This window comes from Athene cunicularia (genome assembly GCF_003259725.1).
Source record: "Athene cunicularia isolate RWA chromosome 5 unlocalized genomic scaffold, athCun1 chr5_part1, whole genome shotgun sequence".
Taxonomy (NCBI): Eukaryota; Metazoa; Chordata; class Aves; order Strigiformes; family Strigidae; genus Athene; species Athene cunicularia.
Window position 1 is genome coordinate 34,609,588 of NW_020799101.1, and position 27,986 is coordinate 34,637,573.

At 33.2% G+C, this 27,986-nt stretch overlaps 1 protein-coding gene across 1 annotated transcript in view; it reads left to right on the plus strand.

Annotated features, from left to right (window-relative positions):
* Positions 1-27,986, plus strand: part of RYR3 (ryanodine receptor 3) — a 242,309-nt gene that overhangs the window by 79,040 nt on the left and 135,283 nt on the right. Inside the window, exons 12-24 of the mRNA XM_026848909.1 lie at positions 4,900-5,073; positions 9,058-9,179; positions 12,374-12,542; positions 13,560-13,695; positions 15,011-15,106; positions 15,799-15,917; positions 18,196-18,329; positions 18,964-19,205; positions 22,226-22,418; positions 25,358-25,574; positions 25,774-25,878; positions 27,363-27,466; positions 27,897-27,980. Of these exons, the coding sequence (XP_026704710.1) occupies positions 4,900-5,073; positions 9,058-9,179; positions 12,374-12,542; positions 13,560-13,695; positions 15,011-15,106; positions 15,799-15,917; positions 18,196-18,329; positions 18,964-19,205; positions 22,226-22,418; positions 25,358-25,574; positions 25,774-25,878; positions 27,363-27,466; positions 27,897-27,980 (1,895 nt within the window). The remainder of the gene's footprint in view (positions 1-4,899; positions 5,074-9,057; positions 9,180-12,373; positions 12,543-13,559; positions 13,696-15,010; positions 15,107-15,798; positions 15,918-18,195; positions 18,330-18,963; positions 19,206-22,225; positions 22,419-25,357; positions 25,575-25,773; positions 25,879-27,362; positions 27,467-27,896; positions 27,981-27,986) is intronic.

The window sequence follows — 27,986 nt, forward strand, 5'->3', positions numbered from 1 at the left end:
CACCAGATGTCCTGCTATTTCTTAATATTTTATTCTATGCATATAAATGTATAAATTTTAAGTGTATGAACTTTATGTTTATGTATGCATACTCATAAAATAAATAATTTGTTACACTGAATAGACGTGCTCTATACTAGGCACATTAGTGAAATTGGTTACAATCCACAAAACGACTAAGGTGAAGTACAGTAGTAATTAATTATGCAGAAGTCAATAATGACTGTGTAATGCACTCATCTCTTGTAATGTGTTTATACATAATACAGTTAATGTACATTTTTATCTGAAATAAAAGTTCAGTGTCTCATCATCCTAGGATTTGTGCTGCCCTATATAGTAAAGAATATTTTTATGTCACAACAGGTTATAAATTTGCTTGTTATAAATTTGTTATAAATTTGCCAAGAATAAGAATAGTTGATTATTGTCTAGGCAGGGGAGAGCTACACTGGCCTATGGGTAGACACTTTAGTGTTTTCAAAGGTGAGGGGAACAAGCAGTATTAACTTTTCCTGCAGAAAGAAGGGTGAGGTTTTGGAAGCAAATAAACCTCAAAAATTGATCTGGACTGTAAGATGGAAAGGACTCTTAAAGACAAGTGCTGACTGCATACAGATTGAGGGTAAAAAGAACTGTAGAATAGTTAGACTAGATATGTGCAAGTGTGATTTTCTTAATTTCTGCACGTATGTATTTGTAAACCTTTGTTTTCTCTTGTTCACTTTTTCAGTGAAGAAATATTTTCACTTGCCTGGTCCTTAATATGACATGCATTAAGGGAAATTTCAAGATAAATGTCTAATACCTTCTATGCATCTGTGTACAGATCCTTAGAGTGCTGGAATACCTGGCTATTTACAGCACACTTGTCCTTTAGAGTCATAGAATAATTCTGATTGGAAAGGACCTTGGGGAGTCATCTAGTCTGGCTTTCTGCTCCAGGTGTGGTCAACACTGAATTTGGACTAGATTGCTCAGAAGTATCCAAAAGGAAATAAAACATTTCTCCATTGAGGTATTCTCTCCAGTTTGGAAGACAGCAAAAATGTTTTTGTGGAAAAAAGAGATTATCTTTGTCAGTAGGCAGAGCTGTGTGCCATATATCAAATCCCCAAGGCTACACAGGAGCCTGTAACATATAACTTATTTTTCCAACAGTTGTTATAGAGACCCTCTTGTTGAAAAAGCACACCCTCATCCTCAGTATTTTTACATACCACTTCAGCAGTCTTGTGTTTTCCTTGCTTTTCAAAACTGGTGGTTGCATTCATAATGTTTTTTTTTTTTTTTTTTTTTTTTTTCTTTTGCTGGGTAACACTGGGAATCAAAATAGGTTGTTAAATTCTAAAATTTAAAAAGTTAAAATTTAAAAAGTTAAAATTAGTGTTTTCCTTAATATGTCCTTACATAAACAATAATGGAAGGGAGCTTTTAAAAAAGCAAAAGAATATGCTAAATAACATTATGGTGATGATTTCAGTGAAAACAGCATATGCAGTATATGTCTATTTGCTGTAATTTACTGCAAACTAAGCTTACAAGCATTAGAAATTGATGGAGACCCCCCAGAATTATGCTTTTACTTGAGTTTAATATGGCATTTACTTTTAACAAAGTTTTAAAATGTCAGCCTTTATATTTTAAGGCAACAGTTCTGTAATGTCTTGTGACCAAGAGGCAGCAGTTTCCCTACAGCAGATGGAATCCTGTTTTGAAATGGGATGTTCTCATTCCAAACAGAACTTGGCTCAGAACACTCTGCTGAGCAGAACTTTGCTTCTGCCTATAAAATTATTTGAGAATAAACACAGTGAAGAACAAGAGCATATTTAATAATGTTTGTTTATTTAAAAATTGTTGAAACCCAGGATTAATATTTGAGATTTAATATTTTATTTTCCTGATGGTATCTACAATTGACAATGAAGAAGTTATTGGTATATTCTGAGTAAGTAACATTCTGACACATTCAAAAGTCACAGATGACTCATGCAGAAGGATTTGATATCATTTTAATATTACTGCCAGCATGTAGCTATCTTAGGGGCTCAACATGGCACTAGAACGTTGTAATAGTTTAGTAGTAATCACAAAGTTTGTTTTTGGTATAAGTAGATAAGTATAACACAGTCATTTACCTACAATTGTCTCTAAAAGTTCAAGTATTTATTTGTTAAGTTCATATTTTATAATTACTATTTCCCAGTAAGCACTGCATTTCAAATACAGTATTAAGCTATTTGTTTTACTCCTTTTATATGGGAGGAGACAGAAGATAAATTAAAAACACTTTTTTCTTTTTTTCCCCCTTTGCCTACTGAGGTGTAGAAGTGCATACAGCAAAGCATACCAAGTACAGTAAGCCCACTAGCAAGATATGTATGCTTAGTATATCAGTCCTCTGCTCTTATATTTCTAGACCTTTAGATATTTTTCTTTAGGGAAATTGGGGTAGCCTGTGGCAGTACTTTTAATGCAGTAGTAGTGTGCAACACCGAAAGATACAATTTTAATTAGCTTATGTAGGTTAGATTAGCAAGAGTTCAGCAGTCAGGTTGTCTTACCGTTCTTAAGGGTACATAAACAAGCCATTCAGATATCAAGAGTTTTCTCTACTGTGTTTTTACAAGAAGACTGTTGAAAAAACATTGTAAAGACAGTTGGGTTTATTTGTCCTGTTCACACTGTCATTCCTCACTTGCCTTCTATCACGTAGGAATCTATAATTTTATGAAGTCTCTCTTTTTCTAAATATTGCCCTTCCTCTAGTATATTAAATAGCTCGTGAAAATTACATCTTTGACAGCTTTGCCCTCAAGTTCCTTTGTTCATTTCTTCTTTTTTTTTTTTTTTTTTTTTTTTTTTTTTTTGTTGTTGTTACTGTTATTTTTCCTCTGACATCCTCCAGGTTCATGATGTGATTTGTTTTCTTTCATTTGATTCATTCATGGCCTGAGGGAGTTAAACTGAGAATAGGTTGGGAAGAGAACGTTTTGAAGGGGAAAGTGTTTGGATACTTTGCTGCTAAGATAGATACAAATATAAAGATAAAAGATATTTTTTCCTCTTCTCCCAGATAATGTTATCTGACTATACCTTTTAGCTGTTACAAAATATGCCCTTTCTTTGCATACTGATGTCAAATGACTAGACAAACTGTACAGAACACAAAAAGCAAAACATCATGAAGAAGAATTTATGCTGTACTGCTTAAAGTGAGAACAGCTTTCAGGCCCCCAAAATCATTCTAAAGCTTTATTTCTGAAATTCAAAAAAATCTTGGTTTTTCTTTATGTTTAATGTTGTCTAAAGGATCAGTATCATTCATTTTTTTAAAAACAGTTACTTAATTAGGATCACTTGTTACAACATTATGCTTTCGTTCATTGAAATTTCTTTGATGTTTGATTCTTGAGGCAGATGTAATATTTGAGAAAAATGTTTTAATGTTTTAATATTCAGGATGCTGTGTAAAGCCAAATGGTTAATTGCTGACAGTTAATGAATTTCTGCTATTTCATTATATTTTTCATTTAATGGCCTCACCGTAAATGTGTACTGAAAGAGTTCATCTTTGTATGTGATAGCGCGGTCCACATAAATATGATGTGACATGATTTCCTCATAGTCTTGATATTGTAATGGTATCCCCAAGGAATGTCTTGTAATTTCATTCTACTTCTTCTTGGCATTATAATGCTGTCTGTTTCTGCTAAAATTATTGTTGAAATGTGACAGTTGAATTCCATATAAAAGAAAGTAGATTGATATAGTTAAAATAGAACTTCTCTTTACTACACAGATGTTGTTTGTAAAACTGAAATGAAATAAGAGAACCTGTTACATATATAAGTTAACCTGTGTATCAATGTCTAACATATTTTGTTTATTTAGCAACAAATGAAAAACCATCTACACTTCAGGTTAAGTACATCAACATCTGAAATAATAGAAAAAGGATATAATTTAATTGCTCTATTTACTTAGAGTTTTTTTGTTCAATCACACACATGTACATGCATCCATAATTTGCGATTACAGGTTTTGCTGTGTAACTCTGTTCTTATTCCTGAATTCAATTTTGAAAGGAAAACTATTTTATTTTGAAGAAAAACAAAAAGATACTTGCTTTTGTGCTGGAGACTTAAAATGCTCTGGTTATGAATGAATAATAATGGGTTGGGCATAAAAATTGTACTGGGTGTTCCTGCTGAATATTGAGCACTGTCTTTAAAAGATATTTGAAAGCATCCAATTCCTCTTACAAAGAGGATAAATAGAAAACTAAAATAAATGTAAAAAATAAACAATGCGAAAGTAAAATAAATGTAAAAGCCAAATTGTACTACTTAAAAATATTAATATTTTCTATTTTTCTAGCTGTTGCAAAACAGAGGCATTATTCCAACAAACTTTTTTTGTCTGCATATACGATTTACAAGCAAAAAATTATTTAGCATAAAAATATTTAACATATTTCAAAATATGTTTCTGCTTATTTTTCTTTTTCATATTTAAGCTAAAATTTGAAAAATTTACTAATATGCAGTTCTGCAGACTCTACTAAACTGAAACTTTAATTACATCAGGAACTCAGTTATTGATTAGGTTAGGTTAAATATTTAAAGATTTTTTAAATATATATGTTTGTATGGTCATGGCTTTTACTTGATTTTTCTTGTTTCACTGAAAATAATGCTTCAGATTTGAAATTATTTTTAATCAGAATCTGACGAATTGGACAAACAAATTATGTGAAATGAAATTTAACTGCATCGTCATAACATCAGTAGCATAAACATTGTTCAATGTTGGAATGTGTTTCAGGGTAGAATTCAATGGTTTTTGCTGTTCCAGTGCAATGATTAAAAGCCAACTTGTATTTTATCTTTTTAGGAGCTAAAAGAAAAGCAGGATTCTAGTCTTAAACGTGACATGGATGGAATGGGAGTCCCAGAAATAAAGTATGGTGATTCAATCTGTTTTGTCCAACATGTGGCCAGTGCCTTATGGTTGACCTACAAAGCACAAGATGCTAAATCAGCACGTTTAGGTCCCTTGAAAAGAAAGGTAATGTTTGAGGTTTTTTTTAATTACTTATAAAATTAATGTTAGTTGCATAACAGTTTTGGTCTGTTCTGTTTTTTTGTTTTGTGGTTTGTTGTTTTTTTTTTTTTTTTTTTGTTTTTTTTTTTTTTTTTTTTTTTTTTCCATTCTACCAGTGTGGTAATTGTGTGTTTTAATTGTTTTGTGCTGTTTTATTGAAAATGGTGTGAATGTTTCATTCTGTAACTGAAGAAAAACTTTGCCACTAAGAAATGTGTTTAGCTATTTTTCTTGCCAGAAGAAACTATTAATTTGTGCTCAGGTTTTATTTTTGACACTTCAGTAAAGGATGGAAGTCCCTGATTTGGATGGTCAAATCACTTTTTTCAAAATCTACATTTAACTGTTTAAGGGCATAAACTTATAAGTCATCTTACATTCACTGGTGTGTTACATTTTCTAATTGAGTATATTGTATGAAATGGCAATTAAATCTGTTGCTTAAGAAATGGCCCTAGTAACCCCTCAAGTTTCTTAAGTGATTTTAATGAACAATTTCCTGCCAGAATGTTAGATGCAATTGTGATGTGACATTGAGAAGGTCTTTCTCTCAACCTTTTGATTATAGAGTATGAGTATATTTTCAATTAGGGGCATATGACCTGTAATCTTTTCAAATTATGTTTACATTTCATTCAGAATTACAGGGTTTAATACTAGCTTTGCATAATTGCACCATTACCAAAAGATTCTGTATTCATATATTTTTACAACTTGAACCTATTTTTAGAACATGAAAAAAGTTAATTACTGAACAGAAGTTGGAATTCTTCTTTAATTACTTGTGTGTATGTACATTCACAAGAAGTTACCCATATACAAATTCTATAATAGAAAAAATGAGGTCCTCAGCACACCCTTGGCACAATCTCATTTATTTAAGCAGCACACATGGTCATAAATGGGCAGTGAGCGTCCAGCCCCTTCACTTCTTCTCAGCAGCCTGGCTGATCGGAGAAATTCTTCTTTGTATGTCAGTCATTCAGTATTTTCTTGATAAGATACTTAATCACACAATGATGGCCTCTTCCTTTCCCATGCCAATATTGGCTATGGGATTCTGTTTCCTCGTAGGGTCCTATTTTACTTCTTGAAAAGACAACATGTAGAATCTTCCTCTGTATTCAATGAAGAATTTTGCAATAGCTTCCTGTGAGGTTTAGTATTTTTTTCCCTGGTTTTCTGCTCAGCAGCATGGGACTAAAGGAACCTCCATAATTGCCCATGACATTTATTCTCCTTTCAAACTGATTCATTCATGTTCAAAGATTCCAAATCTTTTGTTGCCCTCTCACATGGAGAATAGTCTCCTGTTAAGTGCCTTCAGACAGAAGAAAACCCAAACCTTCTCACTTCCTGTAATTGATATTCCTGTGGAGGCATGAAACAGTTTTTCATCCTCTGCAAAATATGGTACTAGACTATAATTTTGTAAGCAAGTTTAAATATATACAACCCTTTAAATTTTGTATCAGATTTATTTTTCTATAGTAAAAGTGAAGTCATAGCTTTGTATGCATCCTCCATCATAATTTTGTCAGGTTTTCACTTCCAGCCGCTGCAATCCTTCTCAAGCTGACCTGCACTTTTTGTAACATGCCTCAGTATCACTAGGAGGATTGAGAAATACCTTATTTTTGCAAGAGGCAAAGGTTGTTTTTTTTGTGGTTTTTTTTTTGTTTGTTTGTTTGGGTTTTTTTGTTTGTTTGTTTTTTTTTTTCTTTTTTTTTTTTTCATATGACCTAGCTATTTTAACTTACAGCTGCTGCAAATCTATACAGGGAAGAAAAAAACTGTGCGATTAGTTCTGCTATAAAATACTCAAAATGCCAAGTAAAAATTTCTGTTGTTTGGCTTTGCTGTAGTTCCATGTATCTAGTTATCACGCTGTCTTTGCAAGACACAAATATGTAAGAAATTCTGGCATCATTTATGAGGCTTCTGTTGCACGATTTCTGCCAGAATTTTGATCTATTGTATCACTTTCTCTCTGAGCTCTTGGAAACCAAAGGTTCAGGACTCTGCCAGGTAGTGATGATGTTTACACCACTATTCTATTTAATGTTCTTCCACCATCCAGCATGACTAATGGATGCTTATCTTTTCAGTTTGAGAGCTTCTGTGCAGCCTGTGAGCTCTTGCAGAGCTCCACAATGCTAGAGCTCAGAGAACAACAACAAAAAATGTGCTATATGTTTTGAATTCAAGTCCTGGAGACCATTGCTGCAATGGTCAATACCAATGTCCTCTTGTACCTCAACAAGCAAGGCAGTGCTGGATGCTTCTGGCCCTGATCTACTTACTAGAGTTCTAAATAGCACTTTCCTGTCATTGTAGTGTTTCTGTATGATTTAGTTGAGGTTTGGGGTTTGAAGGTTTTTTTTCTAGAGAAACAAGGAAGATTAGGTCCTTCTAAAAGACTTCTCTCTTCCTTGATCTACAGCATACTTAGGGAGAGGAGTGCATATCTGCTACACAATGGTGAATGTGTAGCAAATACATGTAGTATTTTGCAAGGTGTAGCAGCTTTAATATCCTATCTGTCAAATGTTTTAATTCCTGTACCGTTCCTGTAGGTACAAAATCTGGAGCTACGTGCAGTAGCCTGAGGAAACATTATCTGATTGTCAAATGTTTTTTTATTAGTTTTATGATGGAAAGAACAGTTCTTTAGTTATTGTTCAGTTACAAGACCCTAGGACCCTTCACCCACAAGTGTGACTCTATATAAGGAATACTTGAACAAAGAGGAAAGATAACCATGATGTAAACTAGTCTCCTTTAAAATAATTTTGTCAACATACTCATTCAAAAATGTCTTCCTAGTCTTCTCCATCACATTTCCACGGGTTCTGGGGTCCAGATAATTCATAGGATGATGTTTGACTCTTAAAAGCACTTTCTCAGCATGTTGGAAGGAACAGAGCACATGTACTTTGGATCCTGCCAAGTATAGAAAAACACCACATTCCAATGCTTTGGATACCTATATGACAGTATGTACAAAAGCTGTTGGTAAATATCCTTCCCATTTGTGGCAGTAACCACTTGTATAACATTAGTTTCTTAGTTAACTATTCAGTGCCTTTGGAATTACTCAGCTAACTAGGAAGGTGGACAACTACTATCTCAGAGCTAAAATATACATTTTTCAGTGGAAAATTCAATAGGTTACATCTCGGACAAAGGAGCAGGATAACTCACATTTAATTCTTACAAAAGTACTGTAGGATTTTAATGATTCAAAATGATAAATATTTGGGTTTGTGATACCTAAAAATTATGCTGCCTTTTGTAGAATTGGGTATTTACTTAAAGGGAAAAATCAAAAACCCACCAAGCTATCTCTGTTGTTCCTTGAAGTTCATATGATGATCACATCTGGTTCTGATAAAAATCCAGGGAAAAATTAAAAACCCACCAAGCTATCTCTGTTATTGCTTGAAGTTCATATGATGTTCACATCTGGTTCTGATAAAAATCCAGCATAATGTATAGAGAATAGTTAAATGAGTCAGAAGTTAGTCATAAACGTTGTTGCTCCTTTAGTTGCATTGTAATTTTCATGGTTTGTCACTCCAGCTTGATTTTCTTGTCAGTAGTCTTTTCATGTTTAAAGCCTTTAGTAAATGATGCCTAAGATAGTGAAGATACTTTCCCTCACAGCCAGAATATAGAAAGAATGACAATTTTTGTTTCAGTTGGAGAATATTTGATAATCATATATGTTTAATGAATTACAAGAGTACATGAAAATGTATTCTCTGAATAACTTTTGAGACTGGTAAATTAATAAATAATTATTAACTGTTCAGATAAAGTGATTAAGTAGTAGCTCAGTATATATGCAATTACTGTTTTCAGTGCAATGTTGAAATAAGTTACAAAATATTTAAAAGCATAGAGGTTTTTTAAGTAATTGTTGTGATAATTACTGACTTTCAATAGGTTATATTACACCAAGAAGGCCATATGGATGATGGTCTAACCTTACAAAGATGTCAGCACGAGGAATCCCAGGCTGCTCGAATCATTCGCAATACTACCAGCTTGTTCAGCCAGTTTATAAGGTAGTTGTTACCGTCTTTTATACAATCATTCTTTGTTTGTTTGTTTTTTAATGTAATCTGAAATATAAGAATTTCTCTAACAGAATCCTTATTTCCTGCTTTCAAGTATTTGTATTTAGAAGCTATTAGCAATATATTTTTACCAATTTAAGTTTGTGATTTTGTTGAATAATGCCATTAAATAGATAAACCATCTCATTTAAAACTATTTACATGAAATCCAATACCTTGAAGTCAGAAGCAAACTGGATCATAATCCAAGTTGAAGAAAACATGCTAAATGATCTTAAGTGTAACTCCATTAGTGAGTATACAGTAGCTAGCATTTCACAATATTCATAAAAGGGTTCTTATTTTTCTAGGTAGACCAAGTAATATAGCTACCTCTATTCAAATTTGTCAAACTAACTGAAATGAATATTGATGCCTAATACTGTTTGGATCTAAAATATGATGGGAAACCATTAGCAGCCCCAAGTCCATGCAAATAAGCAATAGAAGGAAATACAAAATAGTACATGTCTGGAAGGAGAATACCAATTTATTGTCTGCAAAATCTGTACTGAAACATTTTACCTATACCTTTTTAATCACCTATCCTGTTGATCCTCCTACTTTTCTGTCACCCTGCTGATAATATCTGGAAGACCTAAAGATCGGAGGAGAGGCAGTTCTCTCTGGTGAACTCTATGCAGTGTTACAGGTTATGCGCAGTGACAACAATTAGGACAGAAGGCTAAGGGGCTGCTGAGGGGGTAAAAAGAATATCTTCTTAACCACTCTCTCTCAGCAAACTTATTATGTGAACCTTCCTAAATCTTCTGTTTAAACCAACACATTTATTTTCAGTGGAATGGATTTATGGGTATTCAAAGTCAGTAAGCATCTCAGCAGAGGCAGTGACTATATCTGATTTTAAGGATTAATTCAAGTTGTGATTGAAAGACTTTAGAACGGTCAGTAGAATTACCTTCTGAATATTATTTATCTTTCAAATCTTTGCTGAGCTCTAGAGGGTAATGCAGTTAGTAATTACACCTCAGTAAGAATTGTCTGAGATCGAGCTGTTCACCTAACTGTATAATAGAATTCAAAACCTGATATGGAGACAGTGATGGCTGTTTTCACAGATCGAAACACCAAAGCCCTTGGATACTTGGGCGTTGTGAAACGTGCAATATATGAGTACCCTAAGCATGGAGTCAGTACTACAAAGAATATTAGGAAGTCAAGTAATTTAAACAATTTGATATGACACCAGACTTGCTCTGTCAAATCTTGGTTTACTGAGAAGATTATATAAAGAGCTGTACTTATTAAGTAGTTGCTTAATATCCTTGCCACACATGTGGCAACATAATTTTCATGGAAAAATACAATCTTGGACAGTAGCAAACCCAGTGTGTTGACATGAATATTATTTAAAACAGCTTATCTAAATTTGTATGTTACTGACTGAAGGTCCTTTGCATCTTCAGGAGATGTTGAATCTTAAACCATTGAAAAAAAAGAGCATGAAAAGATACTCTTTATCACATTTCATCCCCAGTTTGGTTTTCTGGATTCAAGACTGTATTTAAACAGTATTATTTATGAAATAGATTTTCTGATTCAAAATTTGGCTGGCTTTCACCATATTAATGCACTCACTTCAGCTTAAATTTTTCCAGTCCTCTTGAAGTATATATTGTGCTTAAAAGGGTTTGTTCTACTGCTTTGTCTGATCTGGCTTCGTACAGAACTATTCAGAATGATTTCTGTCATTCATCAGTTTAGTTTAATTTTGACAGACCTTCATTACCATAAGCTTGAGACATGGAAACAGTTGTAAACTGATTGTTCTGATGCGGGCTTTAGTATTCAAATAGTGAAGGGAAGTATCATGAAAACTCTTACATATGTGGTTGTATTTGACTTTTTGAATAATACTTAGCTATGTTAGTTTGAAAATATGGGGCATTTTGAAGCATAACTTTATTATGCTATTTCTTTTGTTACTTTTGTTCCCCTTCTTTTACTTCTTTAGAGTAAATGGTTCATGACATTTATCTTGCATTACTAAACTTACATGATAATAACTCTTTAACAAGCAGCAAGACAGAGATCTTCAGTGAAAGCTCAATGTTTCCTTCACTATAGCTGTTCCATACAATATGTTTTTGTCTGAAGAATTTTAGGGTAAAATACAATTCTGTGTCAACGCATATTCATTTAAAATTGCTGAGATACACAATGGATAAGGATACACAATAAGAATGTATGTAGTACTGAAGAAACTATTTTTTCATAGTGCTTGGCAGGGTTTTAATTATGATGATCAAGTGGTCATCCTTATGTCACTGCCTAATAGATGAAAAAAATAAAGAAAAATTAGTTTATAGTTAAGAATTTTCTCTCACAGAACCCACCATGTGAGACTGCATTTAAAACATTACTTCTCCAGTATCACAAGGGACTACACTACTCCTTTGTATTTCTTGCGCTGAGAATATCAAAACAGCCAGCTCTGCCAACAATCAGCTCTCCCTGGATTACACTATTTATAATAGTGAATCAGACACTGAAAAATTGGATTGTCACCCAAGACTGATCAAATGCTTGAACAGGAAAGAGACATTATTTTACTGACAACTGGGATTCCTTGGAATGCTTTATGATTTTAAATCCCACCCTTCATTATTTCTGATATAGAGTTGATACAGAAGACCTAATTAATGGTTAGAATTACCTGTTATTTTTCTAGAAGACTGGGGATGTACATCTTCAACAACTGCTACTATTTTAGTCCATCTGCACATTACACCTATATCATAAATAGGATTTGAAGTATATAAACAAAATCTGTTACTGTAAGAAAGGACTTCAGTGCATCTTTCATCTGTTTCATCATTTTGCTGACTTACTTTGTTTCTTCTGCTCACTTTTTTTTAGTATTTTTAATCATTCCCTTTACATCAGTGCAGAAAGGGAAACATGATTCCATTTCAGGAAGCTCTGAGTGCTGGACACCCACCCAAACAATAGATGTTTGAATGATTTGCAATTCAGATCAGCTGTTGCTCATACACATATATCATATGTATAACAAAACTTGATTTAGATACCAAGAGAAAATAGGCTGCTACGTAATACTGGAAATTACAGTGGGAAAAAAAAAGAATAATGCTGCCTGTCTTTCTCATTGTTTTCTGTAGTGGAAACAACAGAACACTATCCCCCACTGCCCTGCCTCTTGAGGAGATGGCTCAGACTCTGCAAGACCTGATAACTTACTTCCAGCTTCCCGAAGAAGACCTGGAACATGAGGATAAGCAAAGCAAGCTTCGATCACTCAAAAACAGACAAAATCTATTCAAAGAAGAGGTACCAAGAAATTGTTACATTATTTTAATTTTAAGTTTATTGTGTCACAAACATTGAGAAGAGCCTAAGCATTATCATCTAGATGCATGCATATGATTTATAATATAAAGTTCCATAGCTGACATATATACATATTGTAATGCCATATGATAACTTGCTCTTACATATTTTTCACTTCCACACTTGTCACAGGCTACAAACACACTCTCATAAAATTCAGTCTCAATACTTCTGAATATCTTTACACAGATGTCATTTTTAAAAGACAGGGTTGTGACAAGAGATTTCTTTTTCTCCCTATGAAGTTCCACATTCTACATACCCCAAACTAATAATAAAGCTTGCATCAATGATAAGTGGTATTTCTGATGTCTTTTCTGTCCACCAGGGTGTGAAACAAGAACTTTGTATCTCTAGAAACTGGAAGAATACTAGTTTTAGACAAGGATATGTGTTACATAATTGTAGAATTGCTCCTCTCTGAAACTGGAATAATTACATTTCTGTATAAATAGGAAGTATATTTTACAGTGGTTTTAGACATGTTTGGTTTGCTTGCTGGTTTTCAATACCATTTTAGTCTCCAATTGAACTGAAGTTAAAAATCTATTCTAGGATATGAACTTGTTTGTTTTATCAATATTTTGTTAGGTAGTAAAATTTCCACCTTTTTTAATCAATAAAAATTCCTTTGTACATAAATTTAAAGTGTGGGGTTTTTCCTGTGTAAGGAAGATTTTATGTAAAAACTAGTCTGTTCACAAAAATTATAAAAACCATTATTGTCAGATTGTTTATTCCTTACTTTTTATAATACTTAGCTGATTAAGGAAGAGTATAGAATCATTCTCTAAAGCGGAAAAATACATTTTCAAATCTTGTAAGCACAATTTTTATTTTTTTTTTAATCTAGGATGATGCAACTTTTAAATGTGTATAGGAAAAAATCTTTTCAAATGACAACAACAAATGCTTTTTCATCTAGAGTTTTTTTTCCTCTCTGTCATATGCATTTAGGGAATGCTGGCACTAGTTTTGAATTGCATCGATCGCTTAAATGACTACAACAGCGCAGCTCATTTTGCAGGAATTGCAAGAGAAGAACATGGTACAGCATGGAAAGAAATTTTGAATCTCCTTTACAAATTGTTAGGTAAGTTCTTCAATAATCTACTAATGTGAAAAAACAGGATATGTATTTTTATATTCTGCTTGCTGCTTCACCACCAAAGAATACTTAGTGTGTTATTTATTCTATCATGTAAATTACAGAATTTCTTACCTATACTTAACGGACATTTATCAGTGATACTGGTATGCTGATAAATACTGATATTTATCATGCCATGCTTTCTAGAGTGTACTGCTTCTGTGTTGTAATAGGGCCAAAATTATAGAGTAGAAGTATGTATATGTTTATTTCTTTAAATCACTAATTTGATACCTGAGTTGCGTAATTCCTCATATAGAAGACTCATGTCTTTTGATGGAGTTTAAATACTTTGTAATTTCATAACAAAAAAGTTAGCTCCAAACCACAATAAAATACGGAAGTTGAAAGTCGGGACAAAACCTAAACAAACCAGGGGGAGTGCTTTGAGGCATGAGGTTCACATAGCACAGACATGCAGATGCTTCTGGTGAAGTCTTGTAATTACTTTAGAAAGTAATGAGATACCATTGCCTGCATCTTACTAGAGTCCTGTGAGGGTGAAAGTAAACGCTTTAGTGCTATGTAGACCTTTTCAGATTTTTGTCTTGCAGGTACATCTTGAACATACTTGTTCTGATGTAATAAATATTAAGTTAATGCTTCAAAATAAAAATGCGTGACAACTGTATATTTTTTTTTTTTTTTTTTTTTTTTTTTAAACCTAAGAGCACTAATAACTTCTGGAAGAAACAAAATCAGTATTACTTGAATGCTGATGAACTTTCAAAGTGCAGCCAAATAACATTGTGCTCTGCACTGATTAGGACTAAAAGCTATCTGTTCTATAACATGTTTTAATCAGAAAGTAAAGTTAAAGAGCAGTACACCCAACCTGCACTTGAGTTTGAACTTCTGCGTATGATCTTCCCATTCACTGGTAGGAAGAAATAGAAAAAGAAGTGTTTCAACTTCTCGATCATGACAGTGCTTGACATACGCATCAAACAAGGGTGGTGGATAATTACTATTTAAATTTAACAATAAAATAAAACACAAATAAAACATTTTTTGCTGAAATTCTTGCTTTTCCAGTAGACCCCTGTCAATTTCAAAAACTACATGCTATTTAAAAGTTATGTCAGTTGATGATATTCAAATTAATGAAAATCTTAAATCTTTATTATTCTAACATATTTAGGATTTGTCTATCTGTTTATCATTTTGCAAAGTTGTTACAAAAATTGTGTTAAAACATAACATTGGTGATTTAAAAAGGAAATATGTTTAAAATTATACCTTGTGGGTTTTTTTCCAGCTGCTCTCATTCGTGGCAACAGAAACAATTGTACTCAGTTTTCGAGTAACCTTGATTGGCTAATAAGTAAATTGGACAGATTAGAATCGTCTTCAGGTGAGACTTATTTTTATTAATGTAAATCAACTATCAATGCACCATACACAGCTGTCTTGCATTATAAATGTCAGAGCAGTTTTCCTTCCAAACAGCATGCGTTAGCAAGCAAGTACAGTGTCTTTAATTGAGAAAGTATTACATTTAAAGACATTTCTGTGGCATTTTTTGGTTCATACATTTGGTATGTGCAGTACCACATCCAGTCAGTGTTGAATGTAACTTTGGTGAATTAATGCATTGGGTCAGACAGTATCAAGACTACTGTCCCGTTGCTATCAAATAACATCAGAGTTCTTTGTGTGCACAAGTACAAATATCAGAGAGAGAAGGTGTTTTTTTTCCTCTATGGAATGTTCAACAAAATACCAAAATACTGTACAGTGCTCCCTACTAAAACCTCTTATCTCTCTCATTGAAAAGGAGGAGCTAAATCTGCATTTTTCTCAAGTGGTTTTAAAATCGTAGCTATTTTCAAAAGAAATCAGAAATTAACAGTTTCATAACTTATGTCTAATGCGATTCACATCATAGTCATATCAATACCCGTTAAAAGTCTTTTCATTCTCTTCTTAGGCTAGAGAAAAGATAGCATCTCTTAGATACTGTGATATTTACTGGGCTTTTAGATTGTGTTCAGTTGGGCAGATGACTGACTTAATGACAACATTATTTCTGTGGCCTTTGTACAGGTATTTTGGAAGTGTTGCATTGCATCTTGATTGAAAGCCCAGAAGCTTTAAATATAATAGCTGAGGAGCACATCAAATCCATTATTTCATTGCTGGATAAACATGGGCGCAATTACAAGGTATGTTTGGAAAAACTAAGGATGTATTGATAATCTTACAATAATTTGTGGAAAAATAACAGATGTCTACATGGAAATACATGATTCTAGTACCTGTAAAGAAATAAAATAACCTTGAAGTACATCTGCAAATTGTTTTGTTGAGTTAAAAAAATGTGTAATAAATAATTGCTTTTCAGTTTCAAATACAGAAAATATGTAGGATAAGCAAATAGTTAAGAAGTATTGATAATCAGTCAGAACTTTGGATTTCCTGAGAAAGTGAAGCATTCTGGCGGCTGTAAGCACGTGGGTAGAGTAGCTTGCTTTTGTGATGCAGGGCTCTGCAGAAGCAGTGAACTACCATTGTTCTACCTGCAGAAAGACAGAACTAAATCCTGCAAAGTCATTCCTAACTTGAGTAATAATATTAGTAGCAGAAAAGAGCAAAATAAAATGAGAAATCGGAAAAATAATCCAAATATCTGAAAACACAGGTGTTCAGAAGACAGAAAAAACCCCCGACTTATACCAGAAGAAATAATGGTGGAAATTAATTTAGACATCAATGTGCAATTTATTATGACAGAAGAAAGTGAACACAGTTTCTGGCTGCAATCAGGATGACATCACAACTCAGAGGAGGATATAGTTTTATGTGTGATTTTCTGATGTGAGTTTCCTTCCTCAACATTTTATTCGAAAGACTGTTAACTTGGAGGAAGAATAAATAAAGTTCTAGTGAGATGAAATTACTGATTTACAGGAGGATGTGGAGAACCTAACCAACTATGGATACGAAAAAGGAGAGAAGTATTTTTAAGCATGGTTAAGGAGTATGAACCCATAGGAGTAGGCATAAGGAAAAATTTGAAATTACCGTGGTAAGTTTAGCTTACTGTTTTTAGGTGTTAGCAAGATTATTGTGCTATGCCAGTCACCTGCAAAGAGAACCTCTCAGATGAAGCATCTTAATGTAGACCTCATAGTGAGAATTTAAAGCAGAAAATGTATACAGGAGAAGAATTAGACTGGGTAACGTATTTGTGCATTTCCTTTCGTAATGACTTTGACTAAGCATTGGTAAGTAATGAAGTAATGTGAAGTAATGAATTTATTTGTTACTCTGGAAACATTATATCTTGTTCTTCTGCTAGGTTAGAAATCCTGTTGTGATTTAGGAAATAAGAAACAGTAATATTATTAACCAAAATTGACTTGGAAATCATTGATTTGAAGGACTTTTTTAAATTAAATGCCTTGTGTCAGAAATATGATCAGTGAGTGCATGGAGATTATTTAAATGGTTGATATATAGATTCTGAGTTATTAATAATCACTAATGTTTTTTAAGACACACCTGAGTACTGGTCAGAGTTTCTGTGGTTATTTAAGTTATTATCTCTGTCTTTCTGCTAGAGATTTCTGCCCAATAACAGACATGTTAGGAAAATGCATGGGCTGGAACATAGCAAAGTTCACAATATAGCAGCTTTAATCTCCTGCTCTGGATGCTTTTGTGCTACTTCACTGGGCAGGAAGCAGGAGTAGCTAAAGTGCACGTTTTATTCTGCTGCTTCTTGTGTTGTACAACGGTTTGCAAAATGGTAATCAACAGTGTGAAGATGGTTCTTTGTCTTGGAGATGGTCTGTAAGGGCTTAGACCATTTGGGCTTATTGCTCAGTGATTGCTTGTCAGAGCTCAAACACATCTTTAAGATTCTCTGGTTTTTAGCAAAAGTGTACATTAAACAACACTCTGTTACTGTGTTCTCTGTTCTAATTTTAAAAATGAACGATTTACTTGTTATATTGAAAACATGCTTTCAGAACAGATTCATATACAGTCTGAGAACTGCAGCTGAGAATTGTCCATTAAGTTTGCTCAGAATGTTTTATGGGCTGCAGTAAATTTCTCAAAGAATTTAATTCTATATTTTGAATGTTTAATGAGATTTAATTACAAAATTTATAAAGAGTTGAAATACAGCTGTTCTAGCTTTGCTTTTTTTTCTAACTGAAATGAGAATAAGGAATTTCAAATGAAGATTTTTTTGAGACATTTTGCAAACGCTATGTTCTGAATTTGCGTTCCATGAATGTTTGATATCCTCAATCAGTAGTACACGGACTACACTTGTTCCATATGTGTGAAAGGTATTTGGAAAATAATAGCGATAACGTGTATTATATTCCTTCCTTTAGGTCTCTTCTGAATATAAATTAAGCCAACAGCTGAATAGTAGGATATTCAGCTACCTTCACCAACTTTCTTCTGATCTTTTTTTTTTTTTTTAAGGTTCTTGATGTGCTTTGCTCTCTCTGTGTCTGTAATGGAGTTGCAGTTCGTGCCAATCAAAATTTGATCTGTGACAATCTGCTGCCTAGAAGAGACTTACTCTTGCAAACACGTTTGATTAATGATGTGACAAGGTATAGTGACGTTTCATTGTTATATTAGAAAAAATGGAACTTCCATGTCTTCAATCGTTAATTGAAGAAAATACTGTAACCTAAGACATTCCACAGTTTTCAATATTGAGACACACACTTTAGGAAGTGCTTATGTGTTAACTTCTGAAAAACCCGTTTTACTTAAAATATGGCAATTGTAATGGAAACTGTGCTCAAATAGAAACTGCTGATTAATAGGATGGTCTGTTCTGAAATGTAAAGATGAAAGTTGCTTGTTTCTTACTCAAAACAGAGCATGGCTTTACCTAATAATTATTATGGAGTATGCAAATATACTGTGAAGTACTTATGTGTTTTAAGAGGGATTTGAATTCCTAGCAAGCTCACTCCTGTTGTTTTGATTTTAGGAAATGATCTTGTTATTCCTCTTTTGACTATAAGTTTTTCAAAGCATGGAACCTGTAGGTTAGAAGGTGATTCTACAGCAGCTTTATAAAGTCATAAAATTGGTCACTATTTTAAATATTATAAACAAAATGCTGACATCTACACTCTTACTGTATTTGCAAAGTGAATTTGACTTTTATACAGCAATCTAATTCATATGTTACATTCTATGTTTACACTAACTGGCTTACATTTTCTTTTTTAGCATAAGGCCAAACATATTTTTGGGTGTTGCTGAGGGCTCTGCGCAATACAAGAAGTGGTACTTTGAGTTAATAATTGATCACGTTGATCCATTCTTGACGGCAGAACCCACCCATTTACGAGTTGGATGGGCCTCCACTTCAGGTTATGCCCCCTATCCAGGAGGTGGAGAAGGATGGGGAGGCAATGGTGTTGGTGATGACCTGTACTCTTACGGTTTTGATGGCCTTCATCTGTGGTCTGGTAAGTTCTTTGCTCACTTCCACTTATATTTATAGTTACCTAGCTTTGCCTTCGGTACCTGTGTGTATATAGCATGCTGTTTTAGAGTGAGTTTCAGAACACCAGGATACCATGAAATTATTTAGAATTTCACATCACGCTTCTTGTGTGAGATTTTAGTCCATATTCAATTGTACCAATTAGGCTTTTTAGCAGATAGCTTCTGTTTTCATGATTTTGATCAAAAAATGGCATTTTCCAGGTCTAGATCAATATTGACTTGTCTATCTGTTCAAAATCAATGCATATATTGATCTCAGACAAATTAATTACATATGGATCTACGTTTGCATTAGTCTTTCACTTTGTATCTACAGCTGAAGTAAAACGACATCGTTATTCTCATAGCTATTGATAATAAATTAAATTGAAATAAATTGAATATAAATTTTGATAAGTAGTTTAATAAAATATAAGTTTGGCAATTAGAAATAAGAATTTCTACACTATTACCAACCTCAGTTGTTTTTAGAATGGAAATTTCTGTGGTGTAATGTCAAACTGAAAATCTGGTAGTTGCTCTGCTGTTCGAAAAACTATTTTTCATATTATTACCTAAATTGACTTAGCAGAAAAAAAAAATAGAGCTTTTCTAGGAGTGCTTCTTAATATGTGTAGTTATCTAGGAAATTAGTAGTGCAGTGAAGTGGTTACACTTGTAGTTTATAAAGAAGGGAGTTAATGGATGCCAGCTAATGCATATTTTGTGGTCACTTAAGGATCAGTGATGGTAAATTTGTGGTCTTAATAGCCATTCTTTTTCAAGTGAATTGAAGATGTTAGTGGGCTGCATTAACAAAAAAGTGGAAGTGACTGCCCATGCAGTCAGGTAGATTTGAGTTAGAGCTCTAGAAGAGTAAAAGGAGTTTACAGGAGGGCTCATCTGAAGTGTCCGAGTTTAAATAGTTTTTGTAATAATGAGTATGTTATAGAGAATAACCACTGAGGAAAAAGAAGACAAGAATCTGATTAGGATGCTTTGGAGAGGGATTAGTGAGAACCCTCTGGGGTCTATAGTTAGCTGGAAAGTGGCTTTGGAACTATGAGCAAAGCTGTTGCTTTTTGTGTGGTTATCCCTCCCCCAGTGCTGTATCCAGGGAAAGGGAACTAGAACATTTTTATAAACAGACAGGTTTTGACTGTGTCCATGTATGTTCCTATAGAAACAAGCAGCAGAATGCTACTGACTAATATGAGTCAAATGGCCACACAGGTAATGCTGATGATTGGTTTTGCTTTCTTAAAGTTCCTGAATGCGCTCTAAATAAGGAACATTTCAGAAGAAATAATGCATAAGGCTATAAAATAAGAAAATACTCAGGTAATTAATTGTATACCCTTACATCATCTGTAATTTTTGTAACATCATTAATAGAACTATCAATAAGTCATGAAAGGAGAAAGAAAAGCAGTTGGAAGTAAACACTTGCTAAAATTTTAAGATTTGACAGATGTATTCTACTTACATAGATATTTAAAACAGAGTTCTGGCAATTAGGTTTTGTACCTGAAATGTTTAACAATCTATCTTAATTGGTAAAGGTCTTCATCCATATAGAAGGTTTTATTTATATTTATTTATATTTATTAATATAGATGAAACTAGAAGAGCACCTTTGCATTGTATTAATATGGTCTAAACCTGTATTTTCTCTGGCTTATACCTTTGTGATTCATAAATTGTTTGAGAACAAATTTTATTGGCTGGATCTCTGCCTCAAACCAGAATTCAGGTGAAAACAGTTCATTTTCTGGAATGAAATGTGGACATTTTTTCCAAAGTTAGACAGTTCTGGCCACCTTTTCTCTGAAATGTTCAAACATTGAGTTAGGAATGTAACAATTTGTTATACAGGCTATTTTGTAACAATTTGTTCCACCAGAAATTAATCTTTCTGTTTCCTGTAAAAATATTTAAAAATTTGTTCAAAAGGCTTAGAAAAAACTTCAGTATCAGCACACTCAATAGATATGTCTTAATTTAATGGTTTTGTTTCTTTACTGTGTGGCCATCCATGAGCATTCAGAAATTTTTGGGAAAAAAAGAGACATTATTTCAGTCCTTGTGTGTACAGTCTTTAATTAGCAAGTAGCATTTTTCCTTCCAGATCTCTCTTGTGTACACAGTAAATGATGGTTATTTTTTAGCTTGTTATATTTATGGCTTGTGCTTTATTTACTGTACACTATTCAAGACATGTATGTAAAAATCATTCATTTGCCCATATTTCTTAGTGCATTGAAATGCTGCATACAGCTGAGTACTCTTTAACTGCTTAGAAAAGAATAGTGTGGGGCTATGCAATTAAAAGGTGTGTTGTCAATACAGTGTACATAAATATGCTGAAGTTGATTTTATGGCCTTAATTTTAACATTGCCTAATTTGGGTGGATTTGATTTTTCAATTATATTAGCATTGTTCTAGCATAGGTTTTTGTATATAAAATATCTGCGTATGTGCACACATATATATATATATATATTTTATCACTACTGAACAATTCTCAAATGACAGAAATAATGATTTTTGGGAGTAGGTTGGGAGACATCTGTAACATACGCCATTAGAAATGGCTGAATAAATCATAAATACAAAATTAAACACTAATTGAACCTCAGGAACACAGTACTGGAAAGTCTCTTAAATCTAATCTCCCGCAGGAAGGGAAAATTCGGAGTACTTAAACTGTCCTGAACAGTTGACTTGTGTTGTTCTTAACGACTTCCAAACACGATAATTTGGAATCGTGCTTAATAGCTTAATTAGACCTGCTTTATAGTTAAAATACAATGTTTTCAAGGGAATCACTCTGAGAGGAATTCTGAAGAGTTATTACTTGGCTAAAAATATACTGAGATACTCAAGATCATGTCATCATGACTACAAACAAAAACCTTGATGGTGTTTTTTAAGAAATAATTTAATTAAACCTGTGAGAGTCTGCTTAAATCTTCTGATTACTGAATACTTTTATCCTAGGTCGAGTACCGAGAGCTGTAGCATCTGTCAATCAGCATTTATTAGCATCTGATGATGTGGTTAGCTGCTGCTTGGATTTAGGTGTACCCAGCATTTCATTCCGCATTAATGGACAGCCTGTACAAGGAATGTTTGAAAACTTCAGTACAGAAGGGTTTTTCTTCCCTGTTGTAAGCTTATCAGCAGGTGTAAAGTAAGTACAACTTAATTTTCATTGCTGTTTTCTTTGCAGTCTTGTCATACAAAATACTGTTCAAATTAATGTATGATTTTTTCTGTTTTGTTGTTTCAATTCTGCCCAACCAGCAGCTTGGAGGTAGGCAGAAAAGTACTGATTTGTTTAGTGATGACTTCACTTAAGGGTGAAATGTGAGCCTCTTAGCAATTTGACCAAGTCACAGTGTCTGAAAATCATTATTTTATGGGTATTTTGTGATCTAGGGGAAATTAATTTTGTCTCATTCCAATTATCAGTGAAAAAAAGCACATTAGAAACACAGCACCACATTTGGCACTAATTAAAATTCTCACTGGCTTTCTCAGCAGGAAGTAAAAAACCTAAATCATCATGAAAACTGATACTATATTCATAGTAGGAAACACAAAGAACTAATGAGAAGTTGTTTTGGAATCTCATTACTAAGATTGCCCATTTCTTACCTGTTTTATAGCTAAAACACTGAGATTTGAATTTACCATTTTCAGGTTTCTGTTGTTAATTTACCTTTAATTCATTCAGAAAATCTTCAAGTGTCGGTCAACTTAAGTGACCAAAATACTTGCGTTAACATTACAAAGCCAAGGCAACAAAAGACTAGCTATTGCACCAATTTCTGTTCAGTTCATCTTAGAGCATCTTTATTGCTGGTATTGACAGGCAACAATTTCAGGAAGCAAAACATAAAGATACTTAAGGAGAGTTCTTCAGTAAGAAAAATTGGGATTTTTCTGTATTTTGTAGGCTGAACAGGATTTCTACATAAAATATGGATAAGTTATGAAAATTTTCCACTATGAAAAAGTGCTAATTGTCTAGACGTCAGCTGCCAGAACTGTCAAACTTAGAAGAACTAATCAGGAGCAGAGAAAGAGATTTTGATGAAATAGATGCAAAGGGCTGTTTTTTTATTTAAAGGAAAGTTTTTCTCTTATACATGGTAATTTTTGAGAAATGAAGGTTTGGTATGGCCAGAATAGACAGTATATAGCTTTGATAAGTGAAAGCAAGTTCAGGTTATAAAAGGTTCATACATTTAGCAATTAAGAAAAAGGAAATCTTTGTTTCTCTGAGGTAAAGTAAATGAGATTACTTCTCTGTGCACTTTTCCTTCTGTGATCAGTACATAAATACTTAGAATATCTCATGCTTAAGAGAACTTCCCAGGTGAGAATACTAACAGAGACTAAACAGAATAAAAGAGACTTGGGGAAGGGCTTAATAAATCAGTTTTCATTTATTCTCTGGGAGTGACCTTACTATGTTGCTGCATTAGAACAAGAGCTTGTGAAAATGTTCATTACTTATTTTCTGTAAGAAATCTGCCTAAACTGGTATAATTTTCTTTATTCTTATTTGATGTTGTTGGGTTGACTGAGGGATACGGTGTAGTTTAGAACTGTCAATGTTAGGTTAATGGTTGGACTACGTGATCTTCAAGGTCTTTTCCAACCTACATGATTCTGTGAAACAGCCACAGCTTCTTGGAGTGTCCACATTTTTAAAGAGAATGAACAGCATTAGGAGGATACAACCTGTGTGCAGGTTTAGATACTGCAGTAAAGAGGAGGGAGAAAACAGGCCTCAGAAGGAATGAGAACAGCATAAAGATCAGATTGAAAGTTTTAGTACAGCTCATAAAAATTGACCATGTTGGCATGAAGCAAGGAGCTGTTTACTAGGGTGTGGTCATCAAGGGAAGAATTGCATGAGAGTTTTTAAATTTCAATTATTTCTTTGAGTTTTGCCTATTTAGGAAGTTAGACTTCTAGGTCTTTAAAATATAATTGAGCTTCTTTTTATTTTTAAAGTATTTTGATCTGTGTTGGGGCTTGACATAGAGGTCTAATCTCAAAGTTGTAATTTCAAATGTTTAGCTGCCTTGGGAACATTCAAATATTTTAAACAATGTATTTTTAAAATGAAATTAGAAAGCTCAAGCTTAGTAGAAGTAATCACTAACAATATATTTCTTGTAGACATAAAACTGTTTCAGATATTTGTGTTTTATGCTTATGTATATATTTGAGAAAACTTGTGCGTCTTAATTTTCTTCTCTTTCTATATTATTCTCTCTTATTGTCAGTGAAAGACATTGATCTGTTATTTCTAGTATTTCTAGAAGTGTAAGTAAGAAGTGGTACAGGCTTCTTCTGGTCACCCCATCACGACAAATGTATGGGTCCAAGTCATACAAATTTTCAATTTTCTGCGGTTGGTTACCTCTAGAGTTTGCCTACACAAGGACCAGTGTATGATGATAGACAGTTTTTGTCTTTGTTGGTTTTCCTGGTATACTCTTGAATTTATGTGACAAATATATATCTGAGGAGAAACAGAAAACTTTAAGGGTTTAATAGGCATCTTAATTATGCTTCTTAAACTCATTCCCAGTTGTAGTATTGGGTATAATTTTATTTGCTTGATTTATGTATTATGATTACAGTGGGTTTATTTCACCATATCCTCTTTCTTTTCTCGTGTGCCAACTGCCTGCGTGAGTGCACTAAGTTACTTTAAAACTTTTAAGTGGTATATAAATAGTTCCTATGGGACTGTTTAGAGTAACAGTCTACTGTAAATTAGATTTGTGTTTCCAAATAATTTAAATGCATTAAAAATGTCACAATTTACAACCATTTGATTTTAAGTAAGAATTATTATTATTTTTAAATATGCTACTGCTTTGAATAATTAGTTTTGCTTTGTCAAAAACAAATTTTCAAGAAATAGTGGGTAGTTGATCTGCTAGTTTGAATGCTTGGTAACACTTTGGAGTTTATCAAAGCATTAAATACACCTGCATTTTTGTAAATGTTATTCAAATAAATGTTTATGTTTCTAAATTACATATTTAGAATGTTAGTGTATGCTGACTATCTAAGAGTATAATTTTTTCACTGAAAATTTCACAGAGTTCGTTTCTTACTGGGTGGACGTCATGGAGAGTTTAAATTTTTGCCTCCTGCTGGCTATGCTCCCTGTTATGAAGCGTTGCTTCCAAAAGAGAAGATGAAACTGGAACCAGTGAAAGAATATAAGAGAGATTCTGATGGAGTGAGGGATTTACTGGGGACAACACAATTTCTCTCCCAAGCTTCCTTTATTCCTTGTCCAATCGACACCAGTCAGGTATGTTAAGTATTCAATAATGAGATTGTAAAATATGCAACAAAATTTAAATTCACAATATAAAAACTAAGCTAGCTTGCCCATTTCTTAGTAATTCATCATTTGTGTGCTGCGGTGCGTTTGACTGAACTAGATGATCTTGGATCTACAAGATGTGGTAAACTTTTCTGATTTTTGGAATTGTTATCTCTTTCCTTAGATTGCTCTTCCTTTTCATCTTGAAAAGATCAGGGACAAACTAGCTGAAAATATCCATGAACTGTGGGGAATGAATAAAATAGAACTGGGCTGGACGTATGGCAAGGTATGTTTTGAATGACTTATCTGGGTACAGTCGGCGATAATAGGTTAAGTCTCCTACCAGAAAACTTGGACTTGGAAGTTGAACAGAGTATTTAATGGTGGTCTATACAACATTAATAATAGATGAAGTTGTAAGCTGTCAGGAGACAGTCACACTACCTAGTGATTAGAAGGCAAATTTGGAATATAAATAAGGTGCATATTTTAACACTAGAAGTAGTTAACCATTTGAAAAAATATCTTAATTGAGAAACACACTAGCTATACCAAGATGGAATTCTACTGAAAATCATACTAACAATGAGTAACACCTCAACTAAATCTGGTTACTCTAGTGTTGATCAAAGAGATAACAAGCAAAATATCCATTTCAGAAATTTGCTTCTGTTGATAGAGTTTTAGTGACTTTTGTAAACATTCAAATTCCTCAAAGCTCAAGTTTTTTGTTGAATTAGTTAGAGTTCAAACTTATCATTATAATCATCCTTTCTAATGTGGCATAACCTAACAACTTGACTAGAGTAAGAAAATCTGGTCAACTTTATTTGAATGCATACAAGTTATTCCTTTTTCAATGGATGTCACCAAATGAAAAACAGTTAAAAGGGTAGGCCAAGAATATTATAATCAAGAATTGTATTAAAATTGGTACCTTCCCCTAATAATATAAAATTCAAAAGGCTATATTCAGCCTTGAATTTAGGTTATATTATCTTGTTTCTTTCCAAATGCAGATTTACTGGGGTAGTCCTCCATATGCCCATCACAACTGTATCCTACCTCAGAAGAATCCTTTTTTCTTCTCTTAACTTCTCTTGCTTTTACTTATGGACTTGATTTACCTTTTTCTTCAATGACTCTATGATACTCTGCTGAAATGTCATTGCTGTTGAAATTCTGAGCTTTACTAACCTTTTAGTGTTTCTGAGCTTTGGCAACTGAAAAATGTTTTTGTATGTGAAATGTTGTGACTCTCAGTTGCCATCAGGATAGAAGCACTTGGCATTGAGTGAAAGAGCTTGTTTAATTAAGAGTTGGTTAAGTATTTAAACAGAAAAAGAATGCTCTGCTTTGTTATTCCTGTAGAATTTGGAAACTTTACCAAAGACGTTTTAAGTCTGTTGGATTAGAATGTATATAATAGATCAGACTGTGCTCTACTGAGTGTATATGGCTCAGGCATTCAGCAAAAATGTTCATTGAGTTTACAGGCTTGCTTTCTTGTGTTTCATGCATTTATGCAGAACACGTGAAATAGCTATATATTTTCTGATTTTGTTAGTTATGGAGGAGTACTTACAGTGTACATGATAAATGAATCATGGGAAAGTTCATTTATATAATGATGAGTAACTGTCATTGAGCAAAGATAAATGGTATTGCTTACAATGTCTTCATTATTGCAAAGAATTAACTGATCTTTTACTCTGATTCCGGCTTGAATCTAGTGTCAGGAATATACTCTTTTCTGTTGCTTTGTTACAGATACGGGATGATAATAAACGGCATCATCCTTGTCTTGTGGAATTCTCAAAATTACCTGAGACAGAGAAGAATTATAATCTGCAAATGTCAACTGAAACCCTCAAGTGAGTTTAAAATTTAAAAGAAAATTGTTGGGTTTTTTAATTCAAGCACTTGGTACTGTTGTAGCTATAAAACCATTAGAATATCTCATTCAAAGTGTGTTCTGCTAACTTTGAAGTTCCAGGAACATGTTCAGAGAGATTTAAAAAAAATCTTGTTTCAACAGAGATACAAAGAAAAAGACAACACCAAGTTCTGTTGGTTTCAATAAAGTGGCATAACTTTCAAGCTACAGATTTATACCTTTTTAGACTTTGGAGGTTTTATTAATTTATTTATTTTGATAAGTTGGGTTTTAAAATTCCATTATTTTGAATGACTTCACTTTTTAAATATGAGTTCTGTGTATTTATACTAAAACCAAAAGAAATTTATAAAATGGGTGAATACTATAATGTGTTTCACTACTGCCATTTTTTTTTATTTTGGCAGAACCCTTTTGGCCCTTGGATGTCACATTGTTCATGCTCATCCAGCAGCTGAGGAAGATCTTAAAAAAGTCAAACTTCCCAAAAAGTATGT